This window comes from Nothobranchius furzeri, chromosome 3, assembly GCF_043380555.1.
Source record: "Nothobranchius furzeri strain GRZ-AD chromosome 3, NfurGRZ-RIMD1, whole genome shotgun sequence".
NCBI lineage: Eukaryota > Metazoa > Chordata > Actinopteri > Cyprinodontiformes > Nothobranchiidae > Nothobranchius > Nothobranchius furzeri.
Window position 1 is genome coordinate 91552906 of NC_091743.1, and position 26052 is coordinate 91578957.

At 44.0% G+C, this 26052-nt stretch overlaps 2 protein-coding genes and 1 long non-coding RNA gene across 8 annotated transcripts in view; 1 reads left to right on the forward strand and 2 right to left on the reverse strand.

Annotated features, from left to right (window-relative positions):
• Positions 1-7211: 7211 nt before the first annotated feature.
• Positions 7212-7885, reverse strand: LOC139068922 (uncharacterized). The gene is made up of 4 exons (XR_011520172.1): positions 7752-7885; positions 7615-7670; positions 7469-7539; positions 7212-7361 (listed from the first exon to the last, which is right to left on the reverse strand). It is a non-coding gene; the product is annotated as an uncharacterized lncRNA (long non-coding RNA).
• Positions 7886-11055: 3170 nt separating this feature from the next.
• lyrm2 (LYR motif containing 2) lies at positions 11056-11861 on the forward strand. 2 transcript variants are annotated; one of them, XM_015941446.3, is made up of 4 exons: positions 11056-11152; positions 11237-11389; positions 11478-11618; positions 11697-11861. In XM_015941446.3, the coding sequence occupies exons 2-4, from the start codon at positions 11348-11350 to the stop codon at positions 11775-11777; spliced, it is 264 nt and encodes an 87-aa protein (XP_015796932.1). In that variant the 5' UTR covers positions 11056-11152; positions 11237-11347; the 3' UTR covers positions 11778-11861. The 2 variants fall into 2 exon arrangements, with proteins under 2 accessions (XP_015796932.1, XP_015796931.1); XM_015941445.3 differs by having other exon boundaries at positions 11103-11389.
• Positions 11862-12332: 471 nt separating this feature from the next.
• The window catches only part of ankrd6b (ankyrin repeat domain 6b), a 32866-nt gene continuing 19146 nt past the window's right edge, over positions 12333-26052 (reverse strand). For all 5 annotated transcript variants that reach the window (XM_054733754.2, XM_054733752.2, XM_070549770.1 and 2 more), the window contains 3 exons: positions 19599-19712; positions 16061-16343; positions 12333-13405 (listed from right to left, as the gene is read on the reverse strand). In XM_054733754.2, coding sequence (XP_054589729.1) covers positions 12858-13405; positions 16061-16343; positions 19599-19712 — 945 coding nt within the window. In that variant the 3' untranslated portion in view covers positions 12333-12857. The remainder of the gene's footprint in view (positions 13406-16060; positions 16344-19598; positions 19713-26052) is intronic.

Here is a 26052-nt window from a genome sequence, read left to right on the forward strand (position 1 = left end):
CATGCATTACTCTCACCTGGGAGTCTGGGGATTGAATCCCGCCTGGGCCCTCGTTTCTCCACCTTGCCACATTTGGCATTGTTAGCAGGATCCATGTAGTACTGTCAAGTACGTCCATGGATGTGAAGTTTGTGGCACCCTGCACGGGAGCACGAGGACGTGCTTGTGGAAAGAGGGGGGAAGATGTGGCAGTATGAGCGTTCTGTCACAATGTCCTGATTGATCATGCGCCCTGGCTACCTGGCCAAGGGAATGTCCCTTTGGTCAGGTAGCCAGGGCGCATGATCAATCGGGACACTGACAGGACGCTCACACTGCCACACAACCAAATTATTTAAAGATGCATTTCCTTTGGTTACTGCTCCCATTCTAGATATAATCAATCTATCCTTAGTAAATGGATATGTACCACAGGATTTTAAGGTTGCTGTAATCAAACCTTTACTTAAGAAGCCTTCTCTGGATCCAGATGACCCAATGAATTATAGACCAATATCTAACCTTCCATTTTTATCCAAAGTCCTGGAGAAAATAGTGGCCATCCAAGTATGTCAGCATTTAAACACTAATGCTCTGTTTGAGGAATTTCAGTCTGGTTTTAGAGAGTATCACAGCACTGAAACTGCATTAGTGAGAGTTACAAATGATATTCTCATGGCCTCAGATAAGAATCTTGTGTCTGTTCTAGTCTTGTTAGATCTCAGTGCTGCCTTTGACACAGTTGATCACAATGTTCTTTTAGAAAGACTTGAACATGTAGGGATCAAAGGAACAGCGTTAGGCTGGTTTAAATCCTACCTGTCTGATAGATTTCATTTTGTAAACGTACATGACAAATCGTCTTCATACTCCAGGGTTACTTGTGGAGTACCACAGGGTTCAGTGCTTGGACCAATTATTTTTACTATATATATGCTCCCAATTGGTAAAATCATTAGACAGCATGGGATAAACTTCCACTGTTATGCTGACGATACTCAGTTATATTTATCCATTAACCCTGATGAACCTAATCGGTTGGGTAGATTACAGGCTTGTCTTGAGGACATAAAAAATTGGATGACTCTAAACTTTTTGCTTTTAAATCAAGACAAGACTGAAGTTCTCATCTTTGGACCAGAAATCCAGAAAAGGAAATTGCTTAGCCAGTCGCCTGACCTGAATGGCATTACATTAATCTCTGAGAACAAAGCAAGGAACCTTGGTGTTATCTTTGACCAGGACATGTCATTCAAATCCCAGGTTTCACAAGTTTGTCGGATTTCCTTTTTCCACCTTCGGAATATTGCTAAGATTAGAAGCATACTTTCCAGGAGTGATGCTGAAAAACTAGTTCATGCATTTATTACATCAAGACTGGATTACTGTAATTCATTACTCTCAGGAAGTCCACAGAATGTAGTTAAAAGTCTTCAGCTTGTCCAAAATGCTGCAGCTAGAGTTCTGATGAGAATTAAAAAGAGAGATCATATCTCTCCTGTCTTAGCTTCCCTACATTGGCTACCTGTTAAATTCAGAATAGATTTTAAGATCCTTCTTCTCACATATAAAGCTCTTAATAATCAAGCTCCATCATACATCAGTGACCTGATTGTTCCATATGTTCCTAACCGAGCACTTCGCTCTCAGACTGCAGGTCTAATAAATAATAAAAGAGGAGGTGGTGTTGCACTGTATGTATGTCACAATTTAAAATGTAAAGTCATTCATAACATGTCAACAGCCATCCAAGATGTGATGGAAATGATCACTATTGAAATAATCTCTGAAAAGACAAAAAACATAATAAGTTGTATCTATAGAGCACCTGGATCTTGTGTAGAAACATGTACAAATACAATTACTGAGATGTTGAGTGGAATCTGTAACAAGGATGTATTTCTCTGTGGGGACTTTAATGTTGATCTGGAAAATGTAAACAATTCAAAGACCGCAAACGACTTCATAAATTCAACGTATCTACTGGGTCTGTTTCCACTGATAACCAAACCAACAAGAATTGATGCGCATAGCTCAACAATTATAGATAATATATTTACTAATGCTTCAGAAGGGATAGAGAGAAGTGGAATAGTGACGACTGATATCAGTGATCATCTGCCAATATTCACAGTCTATAAAAATCACCAGATCAAAAATCAACAAAAAATGGAAAAACTTATAAGGGACAGGTCACAAAACGCTATAGACGCACTAAAAAGAGATCTGGAACAACAAAACTGGGAAGAAGTATATGTTGATGATGTAAACATGGCTTACAATTCTTTTATAGGAATATTATGTAGTCAATATGACAAAAACTGTAAAACAAAAACTCAAACACAAAGAGGGAGGATGAACAAACCATGGATGACAAAAGGGCTGCTGAACGCCTGTAAGAAAAAAAATATATTATATAGATGTTTTTTAAAACTAAGAACAAGTGAAGCAGAAAGGAAATACAAAAAATATGAGAATAAATTAGTTTCTATAATCAAAAGACAAAAAAAGGAATATTATAGCAATTTATTAGAAGAAAACAAAAATAATATTAGAGCAACTTGGGGAATAATAAATAATGTCATAAAAAGAAATCAAATAGCTTCAACTGTTCCAAATTATTTTGAAAACGGACAGTCTGAAATTAGTGAAACCAGTAAAATAGTAAATGAATTTAACAATTTTTTTACTAATGTGGGACCTGACCTGGCAAAAAACATTCCAAAAAGAACAAATTATAGTATAGGCGAGAATATCAAAAGCAATAAAAACAGTATATATGTAAGTCCAGTAACAAGTGATGAAATAAGAAATATTATCAATAAATGCATCAATAAAAGAAGTACTGACTGTGACGGTTTAGACATAACATTAATAAAAAATATAATAGAAAGTATTATTCATCCATTGACTTACATATGTAATTTATCTTTTGCAACAGGGACATTTCCTAACAGGATGAAAATTGCAAAAGTCATACCACTTCATTGAAGTGGAGACAAACATATCTTTTCCAACTACAGACCAATATCTTTGTTGTCACAATTCTCAAAAATATTAGAAAAATTATATATTTCTAGGCTGGACCGATTCCTGATCAATGAAGAGATATTAAATGACAGTCAGTATGGTTTTAGAACAAATCATTCAACATCCATGGCATTAATGGAATTAATAGAAGAAATATCGCAAGCCCTTGACAAAAAAAATCATCTCATAAGTATCTTTATTGATTTAAAAAAAAGCATTCGATACAGTGGATCATACAATTCTTATTAAAAAACTTTGTAAATATGGCATCACAGGGATGGCCCTAAAATGGATAACAAGTTATCTTACCGATAGGCAGCAATATGTTCAAATAAACAACACAAAATCACATATAAATAACATTACTTGTGGTGTACCACAAGGGTCGGTATTGGGCCCTAAACTATTTATCATTTATATAAATGACATTGTTGAGGCATCCAATATATTAAAATGCACCTTATTTGCAGATGATACAACATACTATTCAGGAGTTAATGTTGAGCAGATGATAGAAGTGATACAAGCAGAGATGAAAAAAATTAAACTATGGTTTGATGGAAACAAACTATCATTAAACAGTGATAAATCCTGTTTTATGATATTTATTAATACAAATTCAAATGATGAAATTTTATTAAATATAGATGAGATTAATATTAAAAGAGTTCAAGAAGTCAAGTATCTGGGAGTCATCATTGATGAAAGAATGTCATGGAAACTACATATAAACAGTGTCAAAACTAAAATATCTAAAACGATTGCACTGTTACATAGAGCAAAAGGGTTGCTTGATAATAATTCATTATATTTGTTATATAACTCACTGATCGTACCATACCTGAACTACTGCATTGAAATCTGGGGAACAACATATAAAACTTACACAAATTCCATTTACATCTTACAGAAAAAAGCAATAAGAATAATCACAAGGAGCAACTACAGAGATCCGTCCAATCCATTATTTATTAAATTAAAAACACAAAAATTCTATGATCTGGTGGACTACAATATTTTTAAATGTATGTATAATGCAAACAAAAGGAACGTACCTGCAGGATTAATTAAAAGATTTTCAAAAAGACATAGCAAATATGATTTAAAGGGACATGAATTATTTAACATACCTAGACATCAGATACTCGTAAAGGAACATTGTGTCTCCATATATGGAGTTAAATTGTGGAATAAATTGAATACTGAACTCAAGAATGCAAAAACAATATTGACTTTCAAAAAAGAGATAAAAAAATAAAACGATTAACTCATATAGATCCGTTACATAAATGTGTGAGGGGAGGGGGGTGGGGGGGATTAAAGGAACAAAATATTAACCTAGTATGTGCTTGTATGTGTATATAGGTATGTATATAGATCTGTAACTTAATGCTTCTTTCTGTGTAAATTGTTTTCTTTTTCTATTTTTTTCTCAAATTCATGGGTTGAGATTTTGTCGGCCAACAGGTCCAGGAATTATATTGTTCAATTTCCTTAAGAATCATATGATTATTTCATTTGTATTAATGCTATTTTAGTTAAAAGGGGCAGACAACATAAGTTTTTCTTCTTTCTGTCCCCTTTTTCATTTTGGCTTGCAGCAATTTAGTTCTGATTGTATTTTTATTTTAATGTCAATAAATGAAAATAAAAGAAAAAAAATCAATTTCCCTCTGGGATTAATAAAGTATTTTTGAATTTTGAATTGAATTGAATTGAAATATCTAAAATTAGGATGGGAGGAAGATCTTTTAGTTATCAGGCTCCTCTCCTGTGGAACCAGCTCCCAGCTTTAGTCCGTGAGGCAGACACTTTGTCTACTTTTAAGAATAGGCTTAAAACATTTTTATTTGATAGGGCCTATAGTTAAAATCTGATGTTAGCCTAGATCTGGACAAGTGGGGGAGTACAGGGAGGTGGAGTGTACAGTCGGTAAAGACGGCTCTCCCTTGCCCTGCCTCCAACATGCCTCCATCTAAATAGGATAGATTATCCAGAGTCATCTCTGTAGTTATGCTGCTATAGGCTTAGACTGCTGGAGGACACACTGACCACTTTTCACACTCTACTGCTTTCTTCTACTATCTGCTCCTTAACTGTATTATTTTGTGGAATTTCAACTGTTAACTTTATTTTCTCTCTAAGTGTTTTTCTCCCCAGAAGAAGCTACAACGACGTTCTGCTGAGCTGTGGGCCTCATGGAGGGGGCCATCGACTAGCACACTGCTGCTAACCACTTAAACATTCTCCCTCTCCTGATAATAACTTTTTGCTTTCCTTGACGTTGGATGTGCTACTACTAGTTTACCCGTTTAATTATAGATCCACTAGGATAAATACAATAAAGTTTATCTCTCACCAAATAGAATATTTACTTAGAAATCACAATATAACTATAGACACATTACTTTGGGGTGTGTGTGTGTGTGTGTGTGTGTGTGTGTGTGTGTGTGTGTGTGTGTGTGTGTGTGTGTGTGTGTGTGTGTGTGTGTGTGTGTGTGTGTGTGTGTGTGTGTGTGTGTGTGTGTGTGTGTGTGTGTGTGTGTGCTCTGTCTTCTCCATCCCCAGTGAGTCGTGGAGGATGGCTGCTTATACTGAGCCAGGATTCTCTGGAGGTTTCTTCCTGTTAAAAGGGAGTTTTCTTCTCCACTGTCGCTTTATGCTTGCTTAGTATGAGGATTGCTGTATAGTCACTGACACTAGTCAGTGACTTGATGCAATTTGCTGGGTTCCTTATATAGGAAACATTATTTCTGATTGGCTTAATGAACTGACCTGAATTGGAATGTTTATTATGTGAAGTGCCTTGAGACGACTCTTGTCGTGATTTGGCGCTTTATAAATAAACTTGAATTGAATTGAAAATAATTCACCAGAACAAAACTGAAACAAAAGCTGTTAGTAGTTGTAATGAATAAACTTAATATAACATTGAACACAATAAAATATGAAATCTAGTATTGATGATGGAGAACTACAGCTAATATCCTGCAGGAGTCTAGTGCTGCATTTTCCCTGTTGTGCATTAATTTTAGTGACTGGGTTCAAAAATAAAGAAGTCACCTTGTGAGCAGTGAATCCTTAATTTTTGTCAGTCATACAGAAATACTTGATTTCAAGAGGAAAGACAGCTGAAAATGTAGTTATGTAAAGCTTTGACACAACATGGAAATTTAATTAAAGTGGTATTGCCCTCCTCAGAGTCTTACTCCAACCACATATCAATTTTAAAAACTGCATTAGTAGGCGTTGCCTGGAGGACCGAGAGGGCGGAGCCGCGGCAGTGACGAAGACGATGGCTAACTAGACGATGCTAGCTCCCTTCACTCTGAGCAGTTATTAGAAGTGGAGGACGTTTCTCCCCTTCCTTACACAGACACTCGAGAAGAAAGGGACCAAGTCTATTTGGAGGAGACAAGCGGACCTGAGCCTTATTGTTTCGAGCTTGTGAGTTGCCTGAAACTACCGGAAGCGACCCAACAGAACCAGCTCTGAATGGTAAGTAGCCGTTAGCCATAGCATTGGATTAGCTGCAGGGTTTGACTCCACGGCCCTAGAGAGCTAGTATTCAGCATGTTTAAAGGTTTATCTGCTTTAACACACCTGGTTTTAATCAGCAACAAATAGCTGAGCTGCTTAACAGCTAATCTAACCCGTTAAAGCAGGAAAACCACTGAAACATGCTGGATAGCAGCTCTCCAGGAGCCCTGGGCTCAAGTTAGTCTGCTGCATAGAAAGTTATGAAACTACCCCATGAGAAAATTATTCTGTAATGTGTTCAGCCCCTAAAACTGTCCTGATTTATTTATTTAGTGATAACAGCTGCTCTCTCGGTTCTACTGTAGGTCCTCTGGTGTCTGCAGCTGGTCTCCTGCTGGTGTCGTCAGGATCAGGAGCTTCCAGAAGAATGTGCCTTTCAATGACTCTTTCCCCCTTATTTGTTATATTAATTAAATAAATCTCAATTTATATATTTCCTGTTTTTGTTCATGTCCATAAATACTTAAACATGCTTGAAATTAAAACGAGCTTTTAACAGTGAGGTGCTAGTTTAATCCATCACAATAGAGCTAAACATGCGACAATGTGATAATTCAATTAATGTAATTTATAAATATCCATTAAAATATCAAAACTGGAATCTATGAGATATTTGGCAGCACAAAAAAACTTGTCAAACACAATATTTATTATAATAATTGTAGGCAGACAGGAGACAGAGCTGATGGAGGTTCTCAGTCATCGAAGGATGGCTGAAGGCTTTCCAGGAACAGGAGATGTGGTGTTGTCTCTTCTCTCTCTATTCTGCCAGATGAGCTGATAGGTTACAGGTGTGTGAGGACATCCTCATGCTGTCATAACCAGATGACGAGTTATCAGGTGATCAGCCAGGCTAATGATGAGATGCAGAAAGAAAACAAATCCAGGACAGTGTACAATAATATGTGGTGTTGCTCACCTTATGTGCTCTTATAGAGTTATTAACGTGTGCCTGCCTCATGGTGTGGAGTCCATATTTTGCTGAGTGTCCTGCAATAATGCAGGTTATTAGTTAATTTACTTTTGATAGCAAAGAACAAAATATTTAATGTAAAAGTTATTTACCAGGTGAATCAGCTCACACGTCACCACCAAGTGTCACGGGCAGAATCAGTAGCCTCCTTCATGATGTCATGATGTAATCACATACTTATTTAATTGTTAATATCTTAAAAATTCTGAAATGTTTTAATTTTTTTTACCTTCAGTTCACTGAGCTTGCACTGTCACTGAGGTGGAAGCTGGAATCAACAGCAGACACCTCACATCTTGGTCTTTTCAGGGGTGTGGACGCTGCTCTGGGACTTTCTGGAAGATGAATTTCCGTCATGGTCCCTGTGTCACAAGACACACTGCGGCTGTGAGCTCTATTCTGGGTGGCTGTGTAAAAACAAAGAAGCAACACATTTATAAATGTTTAAAAGAGCATAAAATCACGTGTGACAATAATCTGTAAAACAAATTAAAACTAGAAGGTGATAATAAAATGTTTACATAGAAGATTATTAAAAATAATTCACCTTTGCTACGCCGGTAAGGCTTCACGTCAGCCTGGACAAGTGCATTCTTGCAGCTAAATCAGTCTGACAGCCAGTGTCTTGGGTAGATTTAGCCTGAAAAAAAAATTGAAGCACATTGTTGTTGGGAGTTTATAAAGTCAGATAATATACAAAAGAAAATGTCCTAAATAGGCGCTTTATAACATTCCTAGTGTGTGATTGTTGTTATAATGTAAAAGTCAGTCACATATGATGTGGAGAGCCTGAAATAATAATAATACATTTTATTTCAAGCGCCTTTCAAAACTCTCAAGGTCACTGTACAGGACAAAATATAACAAGCAAGCAATACAACAACAAGAAATAAATGCTAAAAGTAATACCCAAAGGTAGAGTCGGAGCAGTGTGATGGATAATAGACTAAAAGGAGTAGATGGGAGGAGGACAGTTACAGTGAGTAAGCCAGGCGGAACATGTGAGTTTTGAGTTGAGACTTGAAGGGTGAGAAGGAGTTTATATTGCGGAGGTCAGGCGGTAGAGTGTTCCAGAGTTTTGGAGCTGAGTGGCTGAAAGCTCTGGCTCCCATAGTACTAAGACGAGTGCGAGGAACAGACAGGGAAGGTGAAGATGATGATCGGAGAGAGCAAGTGGGAGTGACAATGTGGAGGAGATTAGAAAGATATGGGGGAGCGAGATTATGGATGGCTTTAAAGGCATGAAGAAGTATCTTGTAGTCAATTCTGTATTTGACAGGGAGCCAGTGAAGTTGTTGCAGGACAGGGGTAATGTGATCAAAAGTGGAGGTCTTAGTGATTATCCGGGCAGCTGAATTTTGGACTAACTGTAACTTGTTGAGTGATTTTAAAGGGAGACCAGAGAGGAGGGCATTACAGTAATCAATGCGACTGGTGACCAGGCTGTGGACCAAAATAGCAGTGGAGTGCTGACTGAGGGAGGGGCGAAGCCTGTTGATATTGCGAAGATGAAAATAAGCAGATTTTATTGTGTTGTTAATATGAGGAATGAAGGATAAGGTGTTGTCTAGGATGACGCCCAGCTCCTTGCTGTGGTGTTGTCGAAGCTGAGTGAGAATGAACTGGTCTTGGATAGAGATGACTTGGTGCCAGTGAGGAGGATCTCAGTCTTATTACTGTTGAGCTGTAGAAAGTTAGAAGAAAACCAGGATTTGACTTCGGTGAGGCAACTGAGAAGGGAGGATGAAGGGAGCGGGAGTTTTGGTTGGGTAGAGAAGTAGAGCTGGGTGTCATCGGCGTAGCAGTAAAAATGAATATTACATTTCATGAAGATATTGCCAAGTGGGAGTAAGTAGATTATGAAAAGAAGGGGACCTAAGACTGAGCCCTGAGGAACTCCAGAGGTAACTGGCTTGGGGTTAGAGTGGAAGGTGCGCAGTTGGACAAATTGAGTGCGATTAGATAGATAAGATTTGAACCAATTTAGAGGAGTTTTTTAAATGCCGAATGTGGATAGTCTATGGAGTAGAACTGTGTGTGAGATGGTGTCAAATGCTGCACTGAGATCGAGTAGGATGAGGATGGAAATCTGGCCTGAGTCTGCTGCAAGAAGGAGGTCGTTTGTGATTTTGATCAGAGCCGTTTCTGTGCTGTGGTGGGGGCGGAAACCAGACTGGAAGACTTCGTAGAGGGAGTTGCTGGATAGATGAGAGTGTAGTTGGTTAGCAACAGGTGAAATGCGACCTCCTGAACAGAATTCCTCATGGAACCGGGTCACAAGCTGGATTTCACGCAGTAATGCTGTCTGTCAACTAGTACTGCATCAGTTAGAGACACTGTTGCAGAATTACCGACTGACTAGCTAAAGGAAGTGAACCACGTCTCTCAGACTTTGCATTTAGGTAGGGAATTGTCTTTAGAAGATGTTAAAACATTAATTTAGCGTACTCACCTCAGACTGAAGCCCGCCGTGGTGGGGGAGCAGAGCTGGTGGGCTGCATCTAAATCGCGGAAGAGCCACGGTGGGCACAGCCTCCCTCTTCAAACGGAGACGTGCAGAATCGCGGGTAAAATGCTGATTGCAAACTACAGCACCAGGCGGGAGCTGGATATTTTCCAGACACCGATTGCGCGCAATCACTGGCGCCTAATTTCTAAGTCCAGCGGAAAGGAGTGCAACCCCACAGAGCCACCGCAACCATACACTACACCTTCTCACAGCATACTAACACGATATGGAGCACTAAAACCGAACTACTTTCCTGATAACACTAACAGCCAAACACTAACTAAACTACAATATCTAACAGCCAAACTAACACTAAATAAGTATGTATAACACTAAAAGCTATGCTAAAGACTAGGATATGCTAATGCTATATGCTAATGCTGAACTAGGCTAACCTCCTACACTCGCTTGCAAATCCAACTCCCAACTCGCACTGGTTTACGTAGTATCTTACTCTTTAGCCATTGGCTAAAATTTATTCAAAATGAGTCAAATTCTATGTTTTAAGCTGAAGGTGGAGCTATACTGTGGTATTTAGGCAGAATTTTTAATTTTTAAAGAAAATGCACCAAAATACTAAAATAATGAATACACACATTTAAAACACTATTAGACACTCGTTTATACAGTTCATCAGCAAAAAAAGTTATTTTAGACGTTACTTGCTCTTTAAATATCCAAATTTGAATTTTATCATCAAATAAAATTTTAGAATAAATAAACACCTTTTAAGGGAGTAATAGGGAAAAGGAGATTAACACCTTTCAGCATGTGCATTTCCTGCTTTTTCCAGCAGTGATATTGCTAATTCTGTTGAAGGAAATTCACTGTTTAATGAGAGACAGCTGGTGAAAATGATATGTAGACCTACATAATTAAGCAAAACTGAAACACTAATATAAAAGTATATATATTATAGTTTTTTTCTCCCTTCAGATCTGGGAGAGTGGAACCCCAGCTCCAGCTATGGTCGAGCCCCCATGGGGCCCAAAATCTCTGACAGCCCCCCTGTCCCCACCCCACCGCTGAAGTGGTTTCTCCTGGATCTCACCAGCCAATGAGAAGAGACCTGACTCAAACTACCCGGAAGTGTAGCCGACAACACCGATCAAACCAAACAGGTGGATTTTATGTGTTACTTTAACTTTAATAATTGTCTTTTTTATGCTTGGAAAGTCAACGCGGACCTCACGTGTTGTTTACAGTGAGGCAGCGTGAACAGCACGTGAAGGAGACGCGTTTGTGGCACTCCCAGCCTTCCATATGATGACCCAGCAACACGCATTCCTGCGCGGGTTCGTTGTTTTGTTGTGAAAATGGTTTCAGGTTTACCGCCCGCGGTACTTTCTTTAAAGCAGGTAAAGTAGCCGAGGAGGGACAATCTGAAGCAGCTAAAGCTCAAACTGCTAAAAGGCTAAAGCTAACGCTAGCATGTGACTGTGTCAGTACCTGCAGAGGCAGAAGGTGCTGGGGATCTACAGAACCATGCTGAGGACCATTCGGCAGGTTCCGGACCAGGCAGACCGGAAGTACCTGAGAGACTGGGCCAGGCAGGAGTTCAAGAGGAACAAGAATGCCAGCGACCAGGTACGGAGTCCAGCCTTCACGATGTCCATCCTCATCACAGCTTAAATGTTTTAACTCACCTGTCCTCTGATTGGACAGGACGCGATTCGAATGATGGTCTCTCAGGCCAGCAGACACCTGGAGGAGCTACAGAAAACTCTGGCTCTGGCCAGAAGTTAGCAGTCCCTGACCTTCTGAGATGACCACTTCATGATGTGGTTCATCTGAGACTGACCTGTGTGTGAATAAAGAAACCAAACCAGAGTGTCTACTCGTTATTTAATACGCCTGAGTTTTGGAGGTGAGTGAAGCAGACGTCAGACACCAAGGTGCAAGACCGTTGGACAACCAGTGAGGCCAAAGATAACCCTGATGGTACCGGCTCCACCCTCGGCCTCTAGCTTCAGCTGACTGCTGCCACCTAACCTCTGATGTGTGGGCCACCGCCTCGGTCTCATGAGAGCAACAGCTGTCTGGTTCTGGAACCATCAGTCTTCATGGTTCTGTGAGTCAGAACTCCACCTGTATCGGGTCAGGATGACAGGACACTTCAGTGGACCACTGGAACAAACACTAAAACCCACAAGTCTGTGAGGGACGGGGTGTTTTAACCGTGTCCTTAAAGCACCGTAACCATGTCACAGGACAGTTTAATAAAAACACCTGATCTCAGGTGAGACTAGAGATGACACCGCCCTGTGTTGGTGAGAGTTAAACCCTCCATCCCAGTCAAACTCCACCCACTGCAGTTTATTGGAAAAGGAAAACATAAATATTTAAACGTCTTACATCAAAATGTAAAGAAAGATTAGCTTTTCTAAGACAAGGTAGCTAAACCAGAACAAGCTTCGTGTACTGGTAAAAAAATCATCTGTTGTACTGAAAACGTTTCACCAGCATAAAACCATTCAGCCACAGGATGGATGGGGAGCGCCCCGGTGCATTCTGGGATGGGAGTAGAGGCCAGTCTGACCTCAGGGCCAGACCCATCGGGAGGATGTGTCTCGTAGGAGACGTTGCTAGGTCTCACTGGGACGTGAAGTCATCAGGACACAAACGGAGACAAGTCTGTGAAAATGGACCCAATCAGCAGACAGAACCAGAACCACAGCGAGACTCAGCCACAGAGGTGGTGCCAGGTGGTAAAGAGTTCAGGTGTGATCAGGTAAAGACACACTGAAGTCTGACTAGACCTCCTGATGATGGCTGGAGGTCCAAACACACACACATCCATGCTGGCCATTGGTTTAGAGGTGTGTGTTAGGAGTGGTGCTGGTGAGTCCTCAGCGTGTGCAACTCGTCCTCCAAACAGGCGATCTTCTGGATCAGAACTTCTTTATCAGCCCGGGCCCTCTGGTCAGCCTGCCAGCGCGCCTCCTGCACCTTCCGCTCATACCAGCGCTCCATCTGGGTCGACACCGTCTCAAAGAAGTACTGGGTCACCTCCATGGCGTGCATGCTGTCCCTCTCCTGAGCAAAGGACTGCCCACTAGTCTCATCTCCAAACACATGGAGAGTCCTGAGTCCTGGTTGCTCTCTGGTCCTAGATCGGACCTGGGATCTTTTCTTACAGGGCTTGGCTCTCTCACGACCTCGTCTCCAGTCTCTGCTTTGATGTTCTGTGACCAGAGATGGACTTGGTGCTTTCTGTTCAGCCTCCATCCCGACCGTGTCCACCTTGGTCTGGTTCTTCTGGGGGTCTGCAGAGACCACAGAGCGCTGCTTTGGCCGGACCACCCGGGCCGATGACATGGGGCTCCTTGCTGCTGGCGATGTGATGTTTTGGGTCTTATCTCCATCTGTTTGGACTGTAGATGGGATGTAGTTAATATTCAAAAGGAACCACTCAGAACCTAGGAGAACTGAAGCCACAATGAGAACGTGTCTGGACAAGACTTTAACACACACACACACACACACACACGTGCGTGTTGGTGTTGATGAAGGAGAGGCATCGTTTCTGCTGCACATATGGAGGTGGTGGGACCGTTTACGGTGTAATACATAATTATCTCCTGATAACATTTTACTCTGACATGGAATGTGCTACTACTAGTTTACATGTTGAATTAACCCTGATGCACTAAGACGCAGATAATAAAGTTGATCTCTTACTAAATAGAATATTTACTAAGAAATCACAATGTGGCCATAGAAATTAGAGGCCGGGGCCGATATATTCCATTTTTTCTATATCGGTCATCGGCCGATATTATTTTTAAAAGCCAATTAAAAAAAATTAAGAATCAGGCGCCTTTTTCATTGTTTGCACCTACGGGAATTTTCTACCGCTCTAGCATAGAACCTTCCTTTTACTCACATTGCTTTATGCTAAGCTAACGCTAAACTGCTTCCAGATCAGGAGAACGACTGAGCTTGTTAGCAACTAAATACTTTTTCTCACTTATCTAACTCTGGGAAATCTGACAGGCAACATTTTACTTCTGAGCGGAATATGTTTGGTGTTTCATGTTTGCACTATTCTTCATGTATAGTTAAAATGTTATTGTTACTACAATGTGGTAGTGTGCTTTACGTAGTGATTTGTTTTAGCTTGAACCTCGACCAGCTACTATTTAGCAGCATTATTCTGGGCACTGTTTGATTTTCTTTATTTTAAACACTTAAAAAATTGAACCTGTTCTATTTTCTATTGTTCTGAAACAGTTTGCTCATTGTTATGTTTTGTGTTTGTTTTATATTTGAACTTCAATAAATACTAAGAGATTTATTGATTTATTTAATTGATATTGCACACACATGGATTGCTCTCACAATCAATGTGCTGCTAAAACGTATTTCAGCCTTAGTAATCGGCTTTGGACATCAGCAACAATATTCTTTAAAAATCAGCATCGGCCTTAAAAAAACCTTATTGGTCGGGCCTCTATTAGAAACACTAATTGGTATATATGTTGTGTGTGTGTGTGTGTGTGTGTGTGTGTGTGTGTGTGTGTGTGTGTCTGCTCTGTCTCCATCCCCAGTGAGTCATGGTGGATGGCTGCGTAAGCTTGGTTTATGCTTGACACATTTACTTTCCGCTTGGTGATGCGGCTCGCGGCTGGAACGCGCGCTTCACAACTCGCAGCGTTTATGGTTCGTGCGGCTCGTCTCTGCGGTGAGCCAATATTCTCCCAAACTGTAGGGGGCAGCATGGAGCTCTACAGCATGCATCCAACACTACACCATAGTGGAAGTAGAAATTACTGTTTACAACATGGCATTCCAGCATTTTTAACAGCGTTCTCATCTTTTCCGACAGTGCGAGCTATTTCTCTCCAAGAATTATTAACATGTTGATCACGGTGATCTCTGAGAGCTGAATCATACAAATGTCTGTATTTACAAACCTCTGCCATACTAGTTACTGCCAGTCCGCCATGTTTTTCCGCGTCCGACCGTCCGCGTGGTTAGAAAATTTCCTAGGTGCAGAAATTTTGGGCCGTGTGGAGGCGCGGTGGTTGTTAAACTTATGCAATTTCGCCGTGCGGACCTCGCGGACGCGTCAAGCATAAACCAACCTTTATACTGAGCCAGGATTCTTTGGAGGTTTCTTCCTGTTAAAAGGGAGTTTTCCTCTCCACAGTCACTGCATGCTTGCTTAGTATGAGGATTGCTGTAAAGACTCTGACACTAGTCAGTGACTCGATGCGACCTGCTGTGTTCCTTATATAGGAAACTTTTTACTGATTGGCTGAATGTTTACTGTGTGAAGTGCCTCTTGTCATGATTTGGCACAATATAAATAAAGTGAATTGAATTTTTCATTAGTTTCTAGATGTTGACATAAGGTTAAAAAAACCTCTGGATTTATGCATTAATCAAACCCTCTTTAATCCATCTGATGTGGCTCTCTGTGTTAGTAAAATAATGAAAGAATATTGAATTAAAATGTACTTTATTTTACTGCAGTCATTTTTTATCTTTATGCCAATTCTACACTGAACAAAAACATAAACACAACACTGTTTTTGCTCCCATGTTTCATGAGCTGAAACATCTGAAAATGTGTCTCTATACACAAAACACCCATGACTCTCAAATGTTGCTCTGAAATCTGTCTACATGTGTGTTAGTGAGCACTTTCCCTTTACCAAGACACTCTATCCCACCTCACAGCTGTGGCATATCAAGGGGCTGATTAGGCAGCATGAATAATGTACGGGTGTGCCTTAGACTGCCCACAATAAAAGGACACCCTGACATGTGCACAGTTTTGCTTTGTGGGGGTGGTGGGGCAGAAAACCAGTCAGTATCTGGTGTGGCCACCATTTGCCTCACACATGGCAACACATCTCTGTCGCGTAGAGTTCATCAGGTTGTTCACTGTGGCCTGTGGAATGTTGGTCAGGGTTAATCTAACCTGAACCCAAGTTAATCTAACATGAACCTGAATTTATCTCACCTAACCTTGAGTTAATCTAAGCTTGAATTACTATTGTCTGCACATATTTAGTCCTCACCTGAAGAGTTCTCCACATGAACCACAAAGTAGTGGTTGGTTGTTCTGCTCTCTTTCATGTTGAATTCCTCCTGGCAGAGGACCTCTGGGTTACTGTGGACCTCTGGAGAAGCTCTACCACTCTTGCCAGGTAGCACGGAGTGGGTGGCTCCATCAGCTTTACTCGAACACTCAGCTACAGAGGAAGAAGTCTGCAGCTCAGGTTCAAGACCTCCTGCATGGTGGACCTCCATATCTTGCAGTTTGGACAGACACCAGCTCTTCAGCTCTTTGACTAGAGACACCTGATAAAAGGACAACCAAATGTCATGCTGCTGAAAGAACATTTCCACTAGTATCAGTGTTCGAGACACTTATACAGAGACCAGACCAGAGCAGGGGTTGGCTACCCGCGGCTTTCATCCATCTGATGCGGCTCTCTGTGTTTGTAAAATAATGAATGAATATTTAATTAAAATGTATTTTATTTTGTAGCATTCATTTTTTTATCTGTATGCCAATCATCAACATATAAATACTGGACAATTCATTTCCATAGGCTCCAATAACACGTTTTTGAAGCCAAATGGGAGGTGGCCACCACCGCCATTTTGACCGTGTCACAGGTTCCGTCAAGCCCAGACAATTCCAAAAAAGGGAAGAGAGGAGGAGCTGAGGGTGGGGCTGTAAGGCACGACACCCGGTCGAACTAGCTACAAGCTAACCCAAAGCTAACGCAGAGGTGGGAGCTAAGCTAACAGAGGTAGCAACCTAGCTACAACCGGAGTTAACTGTGCACAACACCAGAGCTTCTGAGTCAGAGATACGCCGGGCTGACCGCTGGGTAAAACCGGGTGGAACACAGAGGTCTCCCGAAAGCTGCTGAAAGCCGGCAGCTGCACAGCAGACAAGCGCCGCTGCGATCTGAGATGCGCAGAGCTGCCGCTGGGGAAAACCGGGTGGAAAGGTTTCCATCCCAGAGCTCCACAAGCCGGCAGCCCGCGCAGCAGACAGAAGCCGCGATCAGACAGAGATGCGCCGAGCTGCGGGGAGGGGAGAACGGGTGGAAAACAGAGGTCTCCCGAGAGCTCCACAAGCCGATAGTGGGAACCCAGCTCCACCAACATGTTATATTTCAACCCATTTTCTAAAGTGCAGCATTATGTTAAATGCACTGGGTTTTACCCTATTACATTTAAATTTCATGGTTAAACAGTACATGTTAACATCTAAGCTCAGCTCGGCAGTGACCTAAAATACATAAATATAATTTTACTGACCGAAAAAAATGAAGTGGAGACTCCTTGGACGCTCTATTAGTGCAATTAATGCCACAGCAAGTCATTTTGTCCAACAATTGCACAAATAATATCCAAAAAAGAATACACACACACAGAGACTGAAAATCCCGGAACAGTTTCCAAGCCAGACCGAGGCTCTACTGAGGCCTTTCCACGGAGCTAGCTCTGTGGTCACGTGGGTCTGATGCTCATTAATTATACAGAATTTTAGGCTTTTAATACACTTAAACAGAAGAGTGAGAAAAACATTCACCCCCCTCAGAGTTGTCATGAGTGTAAACTAGATCATTTAAACCAAAAACATGTTCTGGTACCAGGCTGTAAACATGTTTATTTCTGCTGTGAAATTGGTATTTTTAACATGGGAGTCAATGAGGATTCGCTCGCTTCTGACACCAGCCCCTAGTGGATGAGGGTGGAACTGCAATTTTTGGTATTTCCGGGTTGGCCTCAATTTTTGAGCCGCATTGTGGGGGCTTGATACCAATTCTAGATGTAAAGATTCTCATATTTTAAAATCCAAACAAAAATGATAAAGACCTGAAATGACGGGGGGTGTCGGGGGTTGCCGTGCTCCGCTACGTCTCTTGTCAGTGTCAGCGGAGAAGGTAGAGCTGGCCTCCCTGGTAAAGTCTATTCCAGGGTTCTGGAGAGGAGGATCTGGCGGATTGTCAAACCTCAGATTCAGGAGGAGCAATGTGTTTTTCGTCCTGGCTGTGGAACACTGGACCAGCTCTATACCCTTAGGAGGATCCTGGAGGGTGCGTGGAAGTTTGCCCAACCAATCTACATGTGTTTTGTGGATTTGGAGAAGGCGTTCGACCGCGTCCTTCAGGGGGCCCTCTGAGGGGTACTTAGGGAGTATGGGGTACGTGGCCCTCTGATACGGGCTGTTATCCCTGTAAGACCGGTGTCAGAGCTTGGTCCGCATTGCCGGCAGTAAGTTGGGCTCGTTCCCAGTGAGAGTTGAACTCCGCCAAGGCTGCCCTTTGTCACCAATTCTGTGCGTAACTCTTATGGACAGAATTTCTGGGCACGGTCAAGGTGTTGAGGGGATCCGTTTTGGTGGCCTAAGGACCAGGTCTCTGCTTTTTGCAGATGATGTGGTCCTGCTGACTTCATTGGAACGTGATCTCCGGCTCTCATTGGAGCGGTTCGCAGTCGAGGGTGAAGCAACTCCTCTAAATCCGAGACCATGGTCTTGAGTCGGAAAATGGTAGAATGCCTTTTCCAGGTTAGGGATGAGGTCCTGCCCCAAGTGGAGGAATTTAAGTATCTCAGGGTCTTGTTCACAGATGAGGGAACGATGGAGCGTGAGATCGAAGAGAGAGCTGAGCCCGAAGGCAAAGATCTCGATTTACCGGTCGATCTATGTTCCTACCCTCACTTATGTTCACAAGCTTTTGGTAGTGACCGAAAGAACGAGATCGCGGGTACAAGCGGCCGAAATGAGTTTTCTCCACAGAGTTGCTGGGCTCTCCCTTAGAGATAGGGTGAGAAGATCGGTCATTTGGGAGGGGCTCGGAGTAGACCCGCTGCTCTTCCACATTGAGAGGAGTCAGTTGAGGTGGCTCGGACATCTTGTAAGGATGCCCCCTAGACGCCTCCCTGGTGAGGTTTTCTGGGCACGTCCAACCAGGAGGAGGCCTAAAGGAAGACCCAGGACACGGTGGTGAGACTAGGTCTCGTGGCTGGTCAGGGAATGCCTTAGGATTCTGGAGCTGGTCAAAATTGGCTAGGGAGAGGGAAGTCTGGGCCTCCCTGCCTAGGCTACTGCACCCACTATCTGACCCCGGATAAGCGTCCGAAAATGGATGGATGGTTTATTAATTATCTTCTGCTGAAAGATAACTTTGACGTACATGAGCGACCGGTATTGGTTGCTGTCACCTATTGTGATCGGTTAAAGCAGATCTCGGCTGTCTTACGGAGGGCCCACGTGCAAGTGGGTGGGCCCAGACCCGGTAGGCCCACCTACAACGCCACAGTCAGAGGAACATCAACAACAGTTACCAGAAGGCCCTCTACGATACAAACCAAAGGTACATCTATGACACACAGACCAGAGGAACATCTAGGACACAAAGACCAGAGGAACGTCTAGAACACTAAGACAAGAGGAACATCTGGGACACAGAGACCAGAGGAACATCTAGGACACAAAGACCAGAGGAACGTCTAGAACACTAAGACAAGAGGAACATCTAGGACACAGAGACCAGAGGAACGTCGAGAACACAGATGGACTGGTGAAGGTACCTGTCTCCTCTCTGTTTCCAGGCGCTCCTGTACTGCCCACTGCTCCATCCTCTGAAGACACTCACTCCTCTCTGCTGACACTCTCTCCAGGGTAATCTTATCAAGAGCTTGGACCTGAAGCCATCCGATCCCACATGAGACAATAAAAAAGAGCAGCAGACAGGTCACCATTTTTACAACCCAGTAAGGGCTACTACTAGATTCACTAGGATAAAGATAGTAACGTTTATTTCTTACTAAACACAATATTTACTAAGAAATCACAATGTAGCCATAGAAACACTGCTTGGTGACACAGTGTCATTAGAGTGAGGTTGAAAATGAAACCGACGCAGATCCATTGAACTTGTGTGTGTGTGTGTGTCTGCTGTGTTTTCTCAATCCCCAGTGAGTCGTGGCAGGTGCTGCTCAGCGTTAACTTATAGTGTTGGACTTCAGCTTACATAAAGATGGCAATCAGAGTGTGTGAGTTTAAGAATGTATCTAGGCAGAGGCAGAGTTGGCGACCTATCCTGTGGACAAGTAAGACTTTAACACACACACACACACACACACGTGATGTGCACTCTTTTTGGCTGGTTGAAGACCAGACGCGCCGCTGCGTTCTGGACCATTTGAAGAGGTCTCACAGTACAGCCTGGAAGACCAGTTAGAAGGGCGTTGCAGTAATGGAGGTGGGAGATGACAGCAGATTGCACCAGGAGCTGGGTGGCATGTTGTGTTAGGTATGGTCTGATCTTTCATATGTTATACAGCGCAAATGTCGCTCTTACTCGTACTTGTCTAGTGCCTTTCAGAGTCAGAGGACTTAGAAGAGCTTTACAATACAGTGTATCATTCATCCATTCACACACACATTCACACCCTGGTGATGATGAGCTACATGTAGCCACAGCTGCCCTGGGGCGCTCTGACAAGAGGCGAGGCTGCTGAGCACTGGCACCACCAGTCCCTCCGACCAGCTGGAATGGTGGGTTAGGTGTTTTGCCCAAGGGCACAACAGCAGCATCCTCTGGTGGGAGCTGGAATAGATCCCACAACCCTCCGATTACTGGGCAACCGTCTCGACCTCCTGAGCTACTGCTGCCCTTTAGGTATGCTGCTATAGGCTCAGACTCCTGCATCTCCTCAATCTGCTGGCTTTTCCTCCACGTTTGTATCCGTGTTGTTTTCGTTAATGAAAACGATGATGTACTGATTTCGTCGATGCTCCTTTTGTTCATAACGAAAACGAGAGGCTGCCTGCTAAAAATAGCTTTGGTGACTAAAACATGACCAGATGAACAGGAATTTTTGCTAACAACCAAGACTAGACTAGATGTTAACAATGCTCAAAATACACATTTCTGCCCGCCGCTGAACAGCTAAAAGTAACAGTGCTGCTGCTGTGCGAGTCCTGTGCTCAGACAGCAGCAGCAGCTGAGTGAAGCTGGCTCCCACCCACATCAGAAAGCTCAAACCATGGATTTGTGATGTAGGTGGGGTTAAGGCTAGGGTTTCCCTGCCGTGGGAACGCAGTTCCCTGACCTATAAATGCATTTGTTAGAGAATAATACTTTGTTTATTGTTTTGTAAAATTAAAAACGAAAATCTTTGTAGACTAAAACTGACTACGACTAAAAGGCATTTTCTTCATCAAGACTAAGACTAAAACTAAGATGTCCACCAAAAACAGCACTGGTTTGTATTTACTGCTCCGGCTGCTCACTTTCTTCTCTCTGGTTTCTAAGTGATGATGGTCCCGTCCTTCTGAGGACTTCAAAACACAATAAATGCATCGGATCTATCTGTCTGTCTGTCTGTCTAACTATCTATATGGATAGATCGTTGCCTTCAGTATTATTCTGATTGTTTGTGAATCAGAAACCCTCTCCAGGGATTATAAACATGTTGTCTGGGGCACTTTGTGCCCCTGGTAGGGTCTCCCATGACAAATTGGTCTTAGGTGAAGAGTGAGACAAAGAACGGTTCACAGGATCTTTCATTGAAGTAAATTCAAAGAGTCGGAGTACCCGGCTCGGAGGGTTACCGGGGTCCCACCCTGGAGCCAGGCCTGGGGTTGGGGCCCGTGAGCGAGCACCTGGTGGCCGGGCTTTCGCCCATGGGGCCTGGCCGGGCCCAGCCCGAACCGGATAGATGGGCTCATCCAAATGTGGACCCACCACCTGCAGGAGGAACATGAAGGATCCGGTGCAATGTGGATCGGGTGGCAGACCGAGGCGGGAGCCTTGGCGGTCCGATCCCCGGACAAGAAAACTGGTTTTTGGGACATGGAACGTCACCTCTCTGGCGGGGAAGGAGCAGGAGCTTGTGGCAGAGGTTGAGTACCCACCCTTTTTGGAGTCCCTGGGACGAGTGCTAGATAGTGCCCCAGGGGACTCCATTGTCCTGCTGGGGGACTTCAATGCTCACGTGGGCAATGACAGCATGACCTGGAGGGGGGTGATTGGGAGGAACGGCCCGCCTGTTCTGAACTCGAGTGGTGTTTCGTTATTGGACTTCTGTGCAAGCCGTAGTTTGGCCATAACGAACACCATGTTCTAACATAAGGATGCCCATCGGTACACTTGGTACCAGGGCGGCCTAGGTCACAGGCCGATGATAGACTTTGTAGTCGTATCATCTGACCTGCGGCCGTATGTTTTGGACACCCGAGTGAAGAGAGGAAAGGAGCTGTCAACTGATCACCACCTGGTGGTGAGTTGGAGCAGATGGCAGGGGAAGATGCCGCGTAGCCCTCGCAGACCCAAACGCATAGTGAAGGTCTGCTGGGAACGCCTGGCAGAAGAACCTGTTAAGACGGTCTTCAACTCCCACCTCCGGCAGAGCTTTGACCACGTCCCGAGAGCAGTGGGGGACATTGACTCCGAGTGGGCCTTGTTCCACTCTGCGATTGTCGAGGTGGCTGTTGCTAGCTGTGGTCACAAGGTGACCGGTGCCAGTCGTGGTGGCAACCCCCGTACCCGCTGGTGGACACCAGAGGTTCGGGGAGCCGTCAGGCTGAAGAGGGAGGCCTACAAGGCGTGGCTGGTCTGTGGGTCTCGGGAGGCAGCAGACGGGTACCGGATAACCAAGCGGGGTGCAGCAGTGGCAGTTGCCAAGGTTAAATATCGGAGTTTGGTGAGGCCATGGAGAAAGACTATCAATCGGCTCCAAAGAGGTTCTGGCAGACTGTCCGGCGCCTCAGGAGAGGAAGGCAGCAACTCGCTCACACTGTTTACAGTGGGGATGGGGAGCTGCTGACGTCAACTGGGGCTATAGTCGGATGGTGGAAGGAATACTTTGAGGAGCTCCTCAATCCCACCTATGCGCATTCCGAGGAGGAACCAGAGCCGGGAGACCTGGAGATGGACTGTCCAATCTCGGGGGCAGAAGTTGCTGAGGTAGTCAAACAACTACACAGCGGCGGAGCCCCGGGGGCAGATGAGATTCGTCCTGGGTATCTCAAGGCTATGGATGTTGTAGGACTGTCATGGTTGACACGTCTCTACAACATTGCGTGGTCATCGGGGGCAGTTCCTGTGGAGTGGCAGACCGGGGTGGTGGTCCCCATCTTTAAGAAGGGTGACCTGAGGGTGTTTTTCAACTATAGTGGGATCACACTCCTCAGCCTCCCTGGAAAGGTCTACTCCAAGGTACTGGAGAGGAGGGTCCGATCGATAGTTGAATCTCAGATTGAGGAGGAGCAATGTGGTTTTCGTCCTGCCGTGGAACTGTGGACCAGCTCTATACCCTTGCAAGGGTGATGGAGGGGGCATGTGTACATGTGTTTTGTGGATTTGGAGAAGGCTTATGAGCGTGTCCCCAGGGGAACCCTGTGGGGGACGCTCCAGGAGTATGGGGTGGGTGGCTTTCTGTTAAGGGCCATTCAGTCCATTTACCAGAGGAGCGTGAGTTTGGTCCGCATAGCCGGTAGTAAGTCGGACCTGTTCCCGGTGAGGGTTGGACTCCGCCAGGGCTGCCCTTTGTCACCGGTTCTGTTCATTACCTTTATGGACAGAATTTCTAGGTGCAGCCGTGGTGTGGAGTGTGTCGAGTTTGGTGGCAGGAGGATCTCGTCTCTGCTTTTCGCAGATGATGTGGTCCTCCTAGCTTCATCCAGCTCTGACCTTCAGCTCTTGCTGGGTAGGTTCGCGGCCGAGTGTGAAGCGGCTGGGATGAGGATCAGCACCTCCAAATCTGAGACCATGGTTCTCGACCGGAAAAGGGTGGCTTGCCACCTCCGGGTCGGGGGAGAGGTCCTACCTCAAGTGGAGGAGTATAAGTATCTCGGGGTCTTGTTCACGAGTGAGGGTAGGAGGGATCGGGAGATCGACAGGCGGATTGGTTCGGCGTCTGCAGTGATGCGGACGCTGAGCCGATCTGTCGTGGTGAAGAGGGAGCTGAGCCAGAAAGCCAGGCTCTCGATTTACTGGTCGATCTACGTCCCAATCCTCACCTATGGTCATGAGCTTTGGGTAATGACCGAAAGAACGAGCTCGCGGATACAAGCGGCCGAAATGAGTTTCCTCCGTAGGGTGGCCGGGCTCAGCCTTAAGCCGGGCGTACACTGTGCGACTTTTTCACTTTTTTGAGCCGATTTTCCACTCGTGCGAGAATCCACGACATCGGGGCGAGTTTTGCGCCGAGCGTCGTGTAGTGTACAGGGGGTTACGAGAGGCGATTAACACCACGTGACCAGCCGCTGATCAGCAGTCGTGAGGTCGCAGGGACTTCTGGTGTGTTTAATATTTCGCTCGTCCCTCGTGAGGGTATCGCACTGTTGAAGCGGCGCTGCGAGCAGCTACGATCCAAAAAAGTATCAGAACCACTCACGGCGCATGCGCGCGCAATCCTGCATCAACGCCGGTCGCTCGCTATTTCCCTAATAACACACGCTGTTCGTTTTTGTTTCTACACGTTTTTTTTACTCACAAAGATTGTCAAGAAAGCGTGTTTGTCGTGTTCATGTCAAATTAAACTGATCACAAAACACAGATTCACTTTCTTTATTTCGTTTTCCTCATCCAACCCCCATAAATCCCTGTGTGTCCTCCTGCAGCACTCCCGAAGGACAACAGGCAAGACAAAAAAGTCTGACATGTTGAGTAAAAACTGCTATTTTTAGCACATTTTTAGGGCAGACGTGTTGCTACCAGACGTACAGTGTGAGCAGTCAGGTCGCATGCGAGAACTGGGTCGTGCAGTGTGAGCACACAACTCGTGAGATCTGCTCTGCGAGGAAGTCGTACAGTTTGAGCTGAAGCTGAACGCTGCGAGTGAAAAAGTCGCACAGTGTACGCCCGGCTTTAGAGATAGGGTGAGGAGCTCGGACATTCGGGAGGGACTCTGAGTAGAACCGCTGCTCCTCCGGATCGAAAGGAGCCAGTTGAGGTGGTTTGGGCATCTGGTCAGGATGCCTCCTGGACGCCTCCCCGGGGAGGTGTTTCGGGCATGTCCTGCCGGCAGGAGACCCCCGGGTCGACCCAGGACACGTTGGAGAGGTTACATCTCCAATCTGGTCCGGGAACGCCTTGGGGTCCTGCCGGAGGAGCTGGTGGACAAGGCCGGGGAGAGGACGGTCTGGAGCTCCCTAGTTGGGATGCTGCCCCCGCGACCCGGACCCGGATAAGCGGAGGAAGACGACGACGATAATAATAATAATAACAACAACAATAATAATAATAATAATAATAATATGATGAAAAAAAATAATGATAATAATAATAATATAATAATAATATTGATAATAATAATAATAATATAATAATAATGATAATAATAATAATAATAATGATGATGATATAATAATAATGATAATAATAATAATGATAATACTATAATAATAATAATAGTAATAATAATAATAATAATGATAATAATAATGATGATGATCATAATAATAATGATAATACTATAATAATAATAATGATAATAATAATAATGATGAAGATGATGGTGGGGCTGCGCAGTGGCGTAGTGGTTAGAGCGGTTGCCTTGCAGCAAGAACGTCCTGGGTTCGCTTCCTGGGATCTTTCTGCACGGAGTTTGCATGTTCTCCCTGTGCATGCGTGGGTTCTCTCCGGGTACTCCGGCTTCCTCCCAAAGTCCGAAAACATGACTGTTAGGTTAATTGGTCTGTCTAAATTGTCCTTAGGTTTGAGTGTGTGTGTGTGTGTGTGTGTGTGTGTGTGTGTGTGTGTGTGTGTGTGTGTGTGTGTGTGTGTGTGTGTGTGTGTGTGTGTGTGTGTGTGTGTGAGATTGTCCTGTGTGTTTCTGTGTTGTCCTGCAATGGACTGGCTCTCTGTCCTGGGTGTACCCTGCCTGATTGACCCACTGACCGCTGGAGATGGGCACCAGCCCCCCCACGACCCTACATGAACAAGTGGATTCAGACAATGGATGGATGGATGATGATGGTGATGATAATGACAATAATAATAATGATGATGATAATAATATAATAATAATAATA

Bases quoted from the DNA above. Each gene is read 5' to 3' on its own strand.
- lyrm2 (XM_015941446.3), top strand. From the start codon at position 11,348: ATGGTTTCAGGTTTACCGCCCGCGGTACTTTCTTTAAAGCAG. The intron at 11,390-11,477 runs GTAAAGTAGCCG...TGACTGTGTCAG, and splicing joins CGGTACTTTCTTTAAAGCAG to TACCTGCAGAGGCAGAAGGT. The intron at 11,619-11,696 runs GTACGGAGTCCA...CTGATTGGACAG, and splicing joins ACAAGAATGCCAGCGACCAG to GACGCGATTCGAATGATGGT.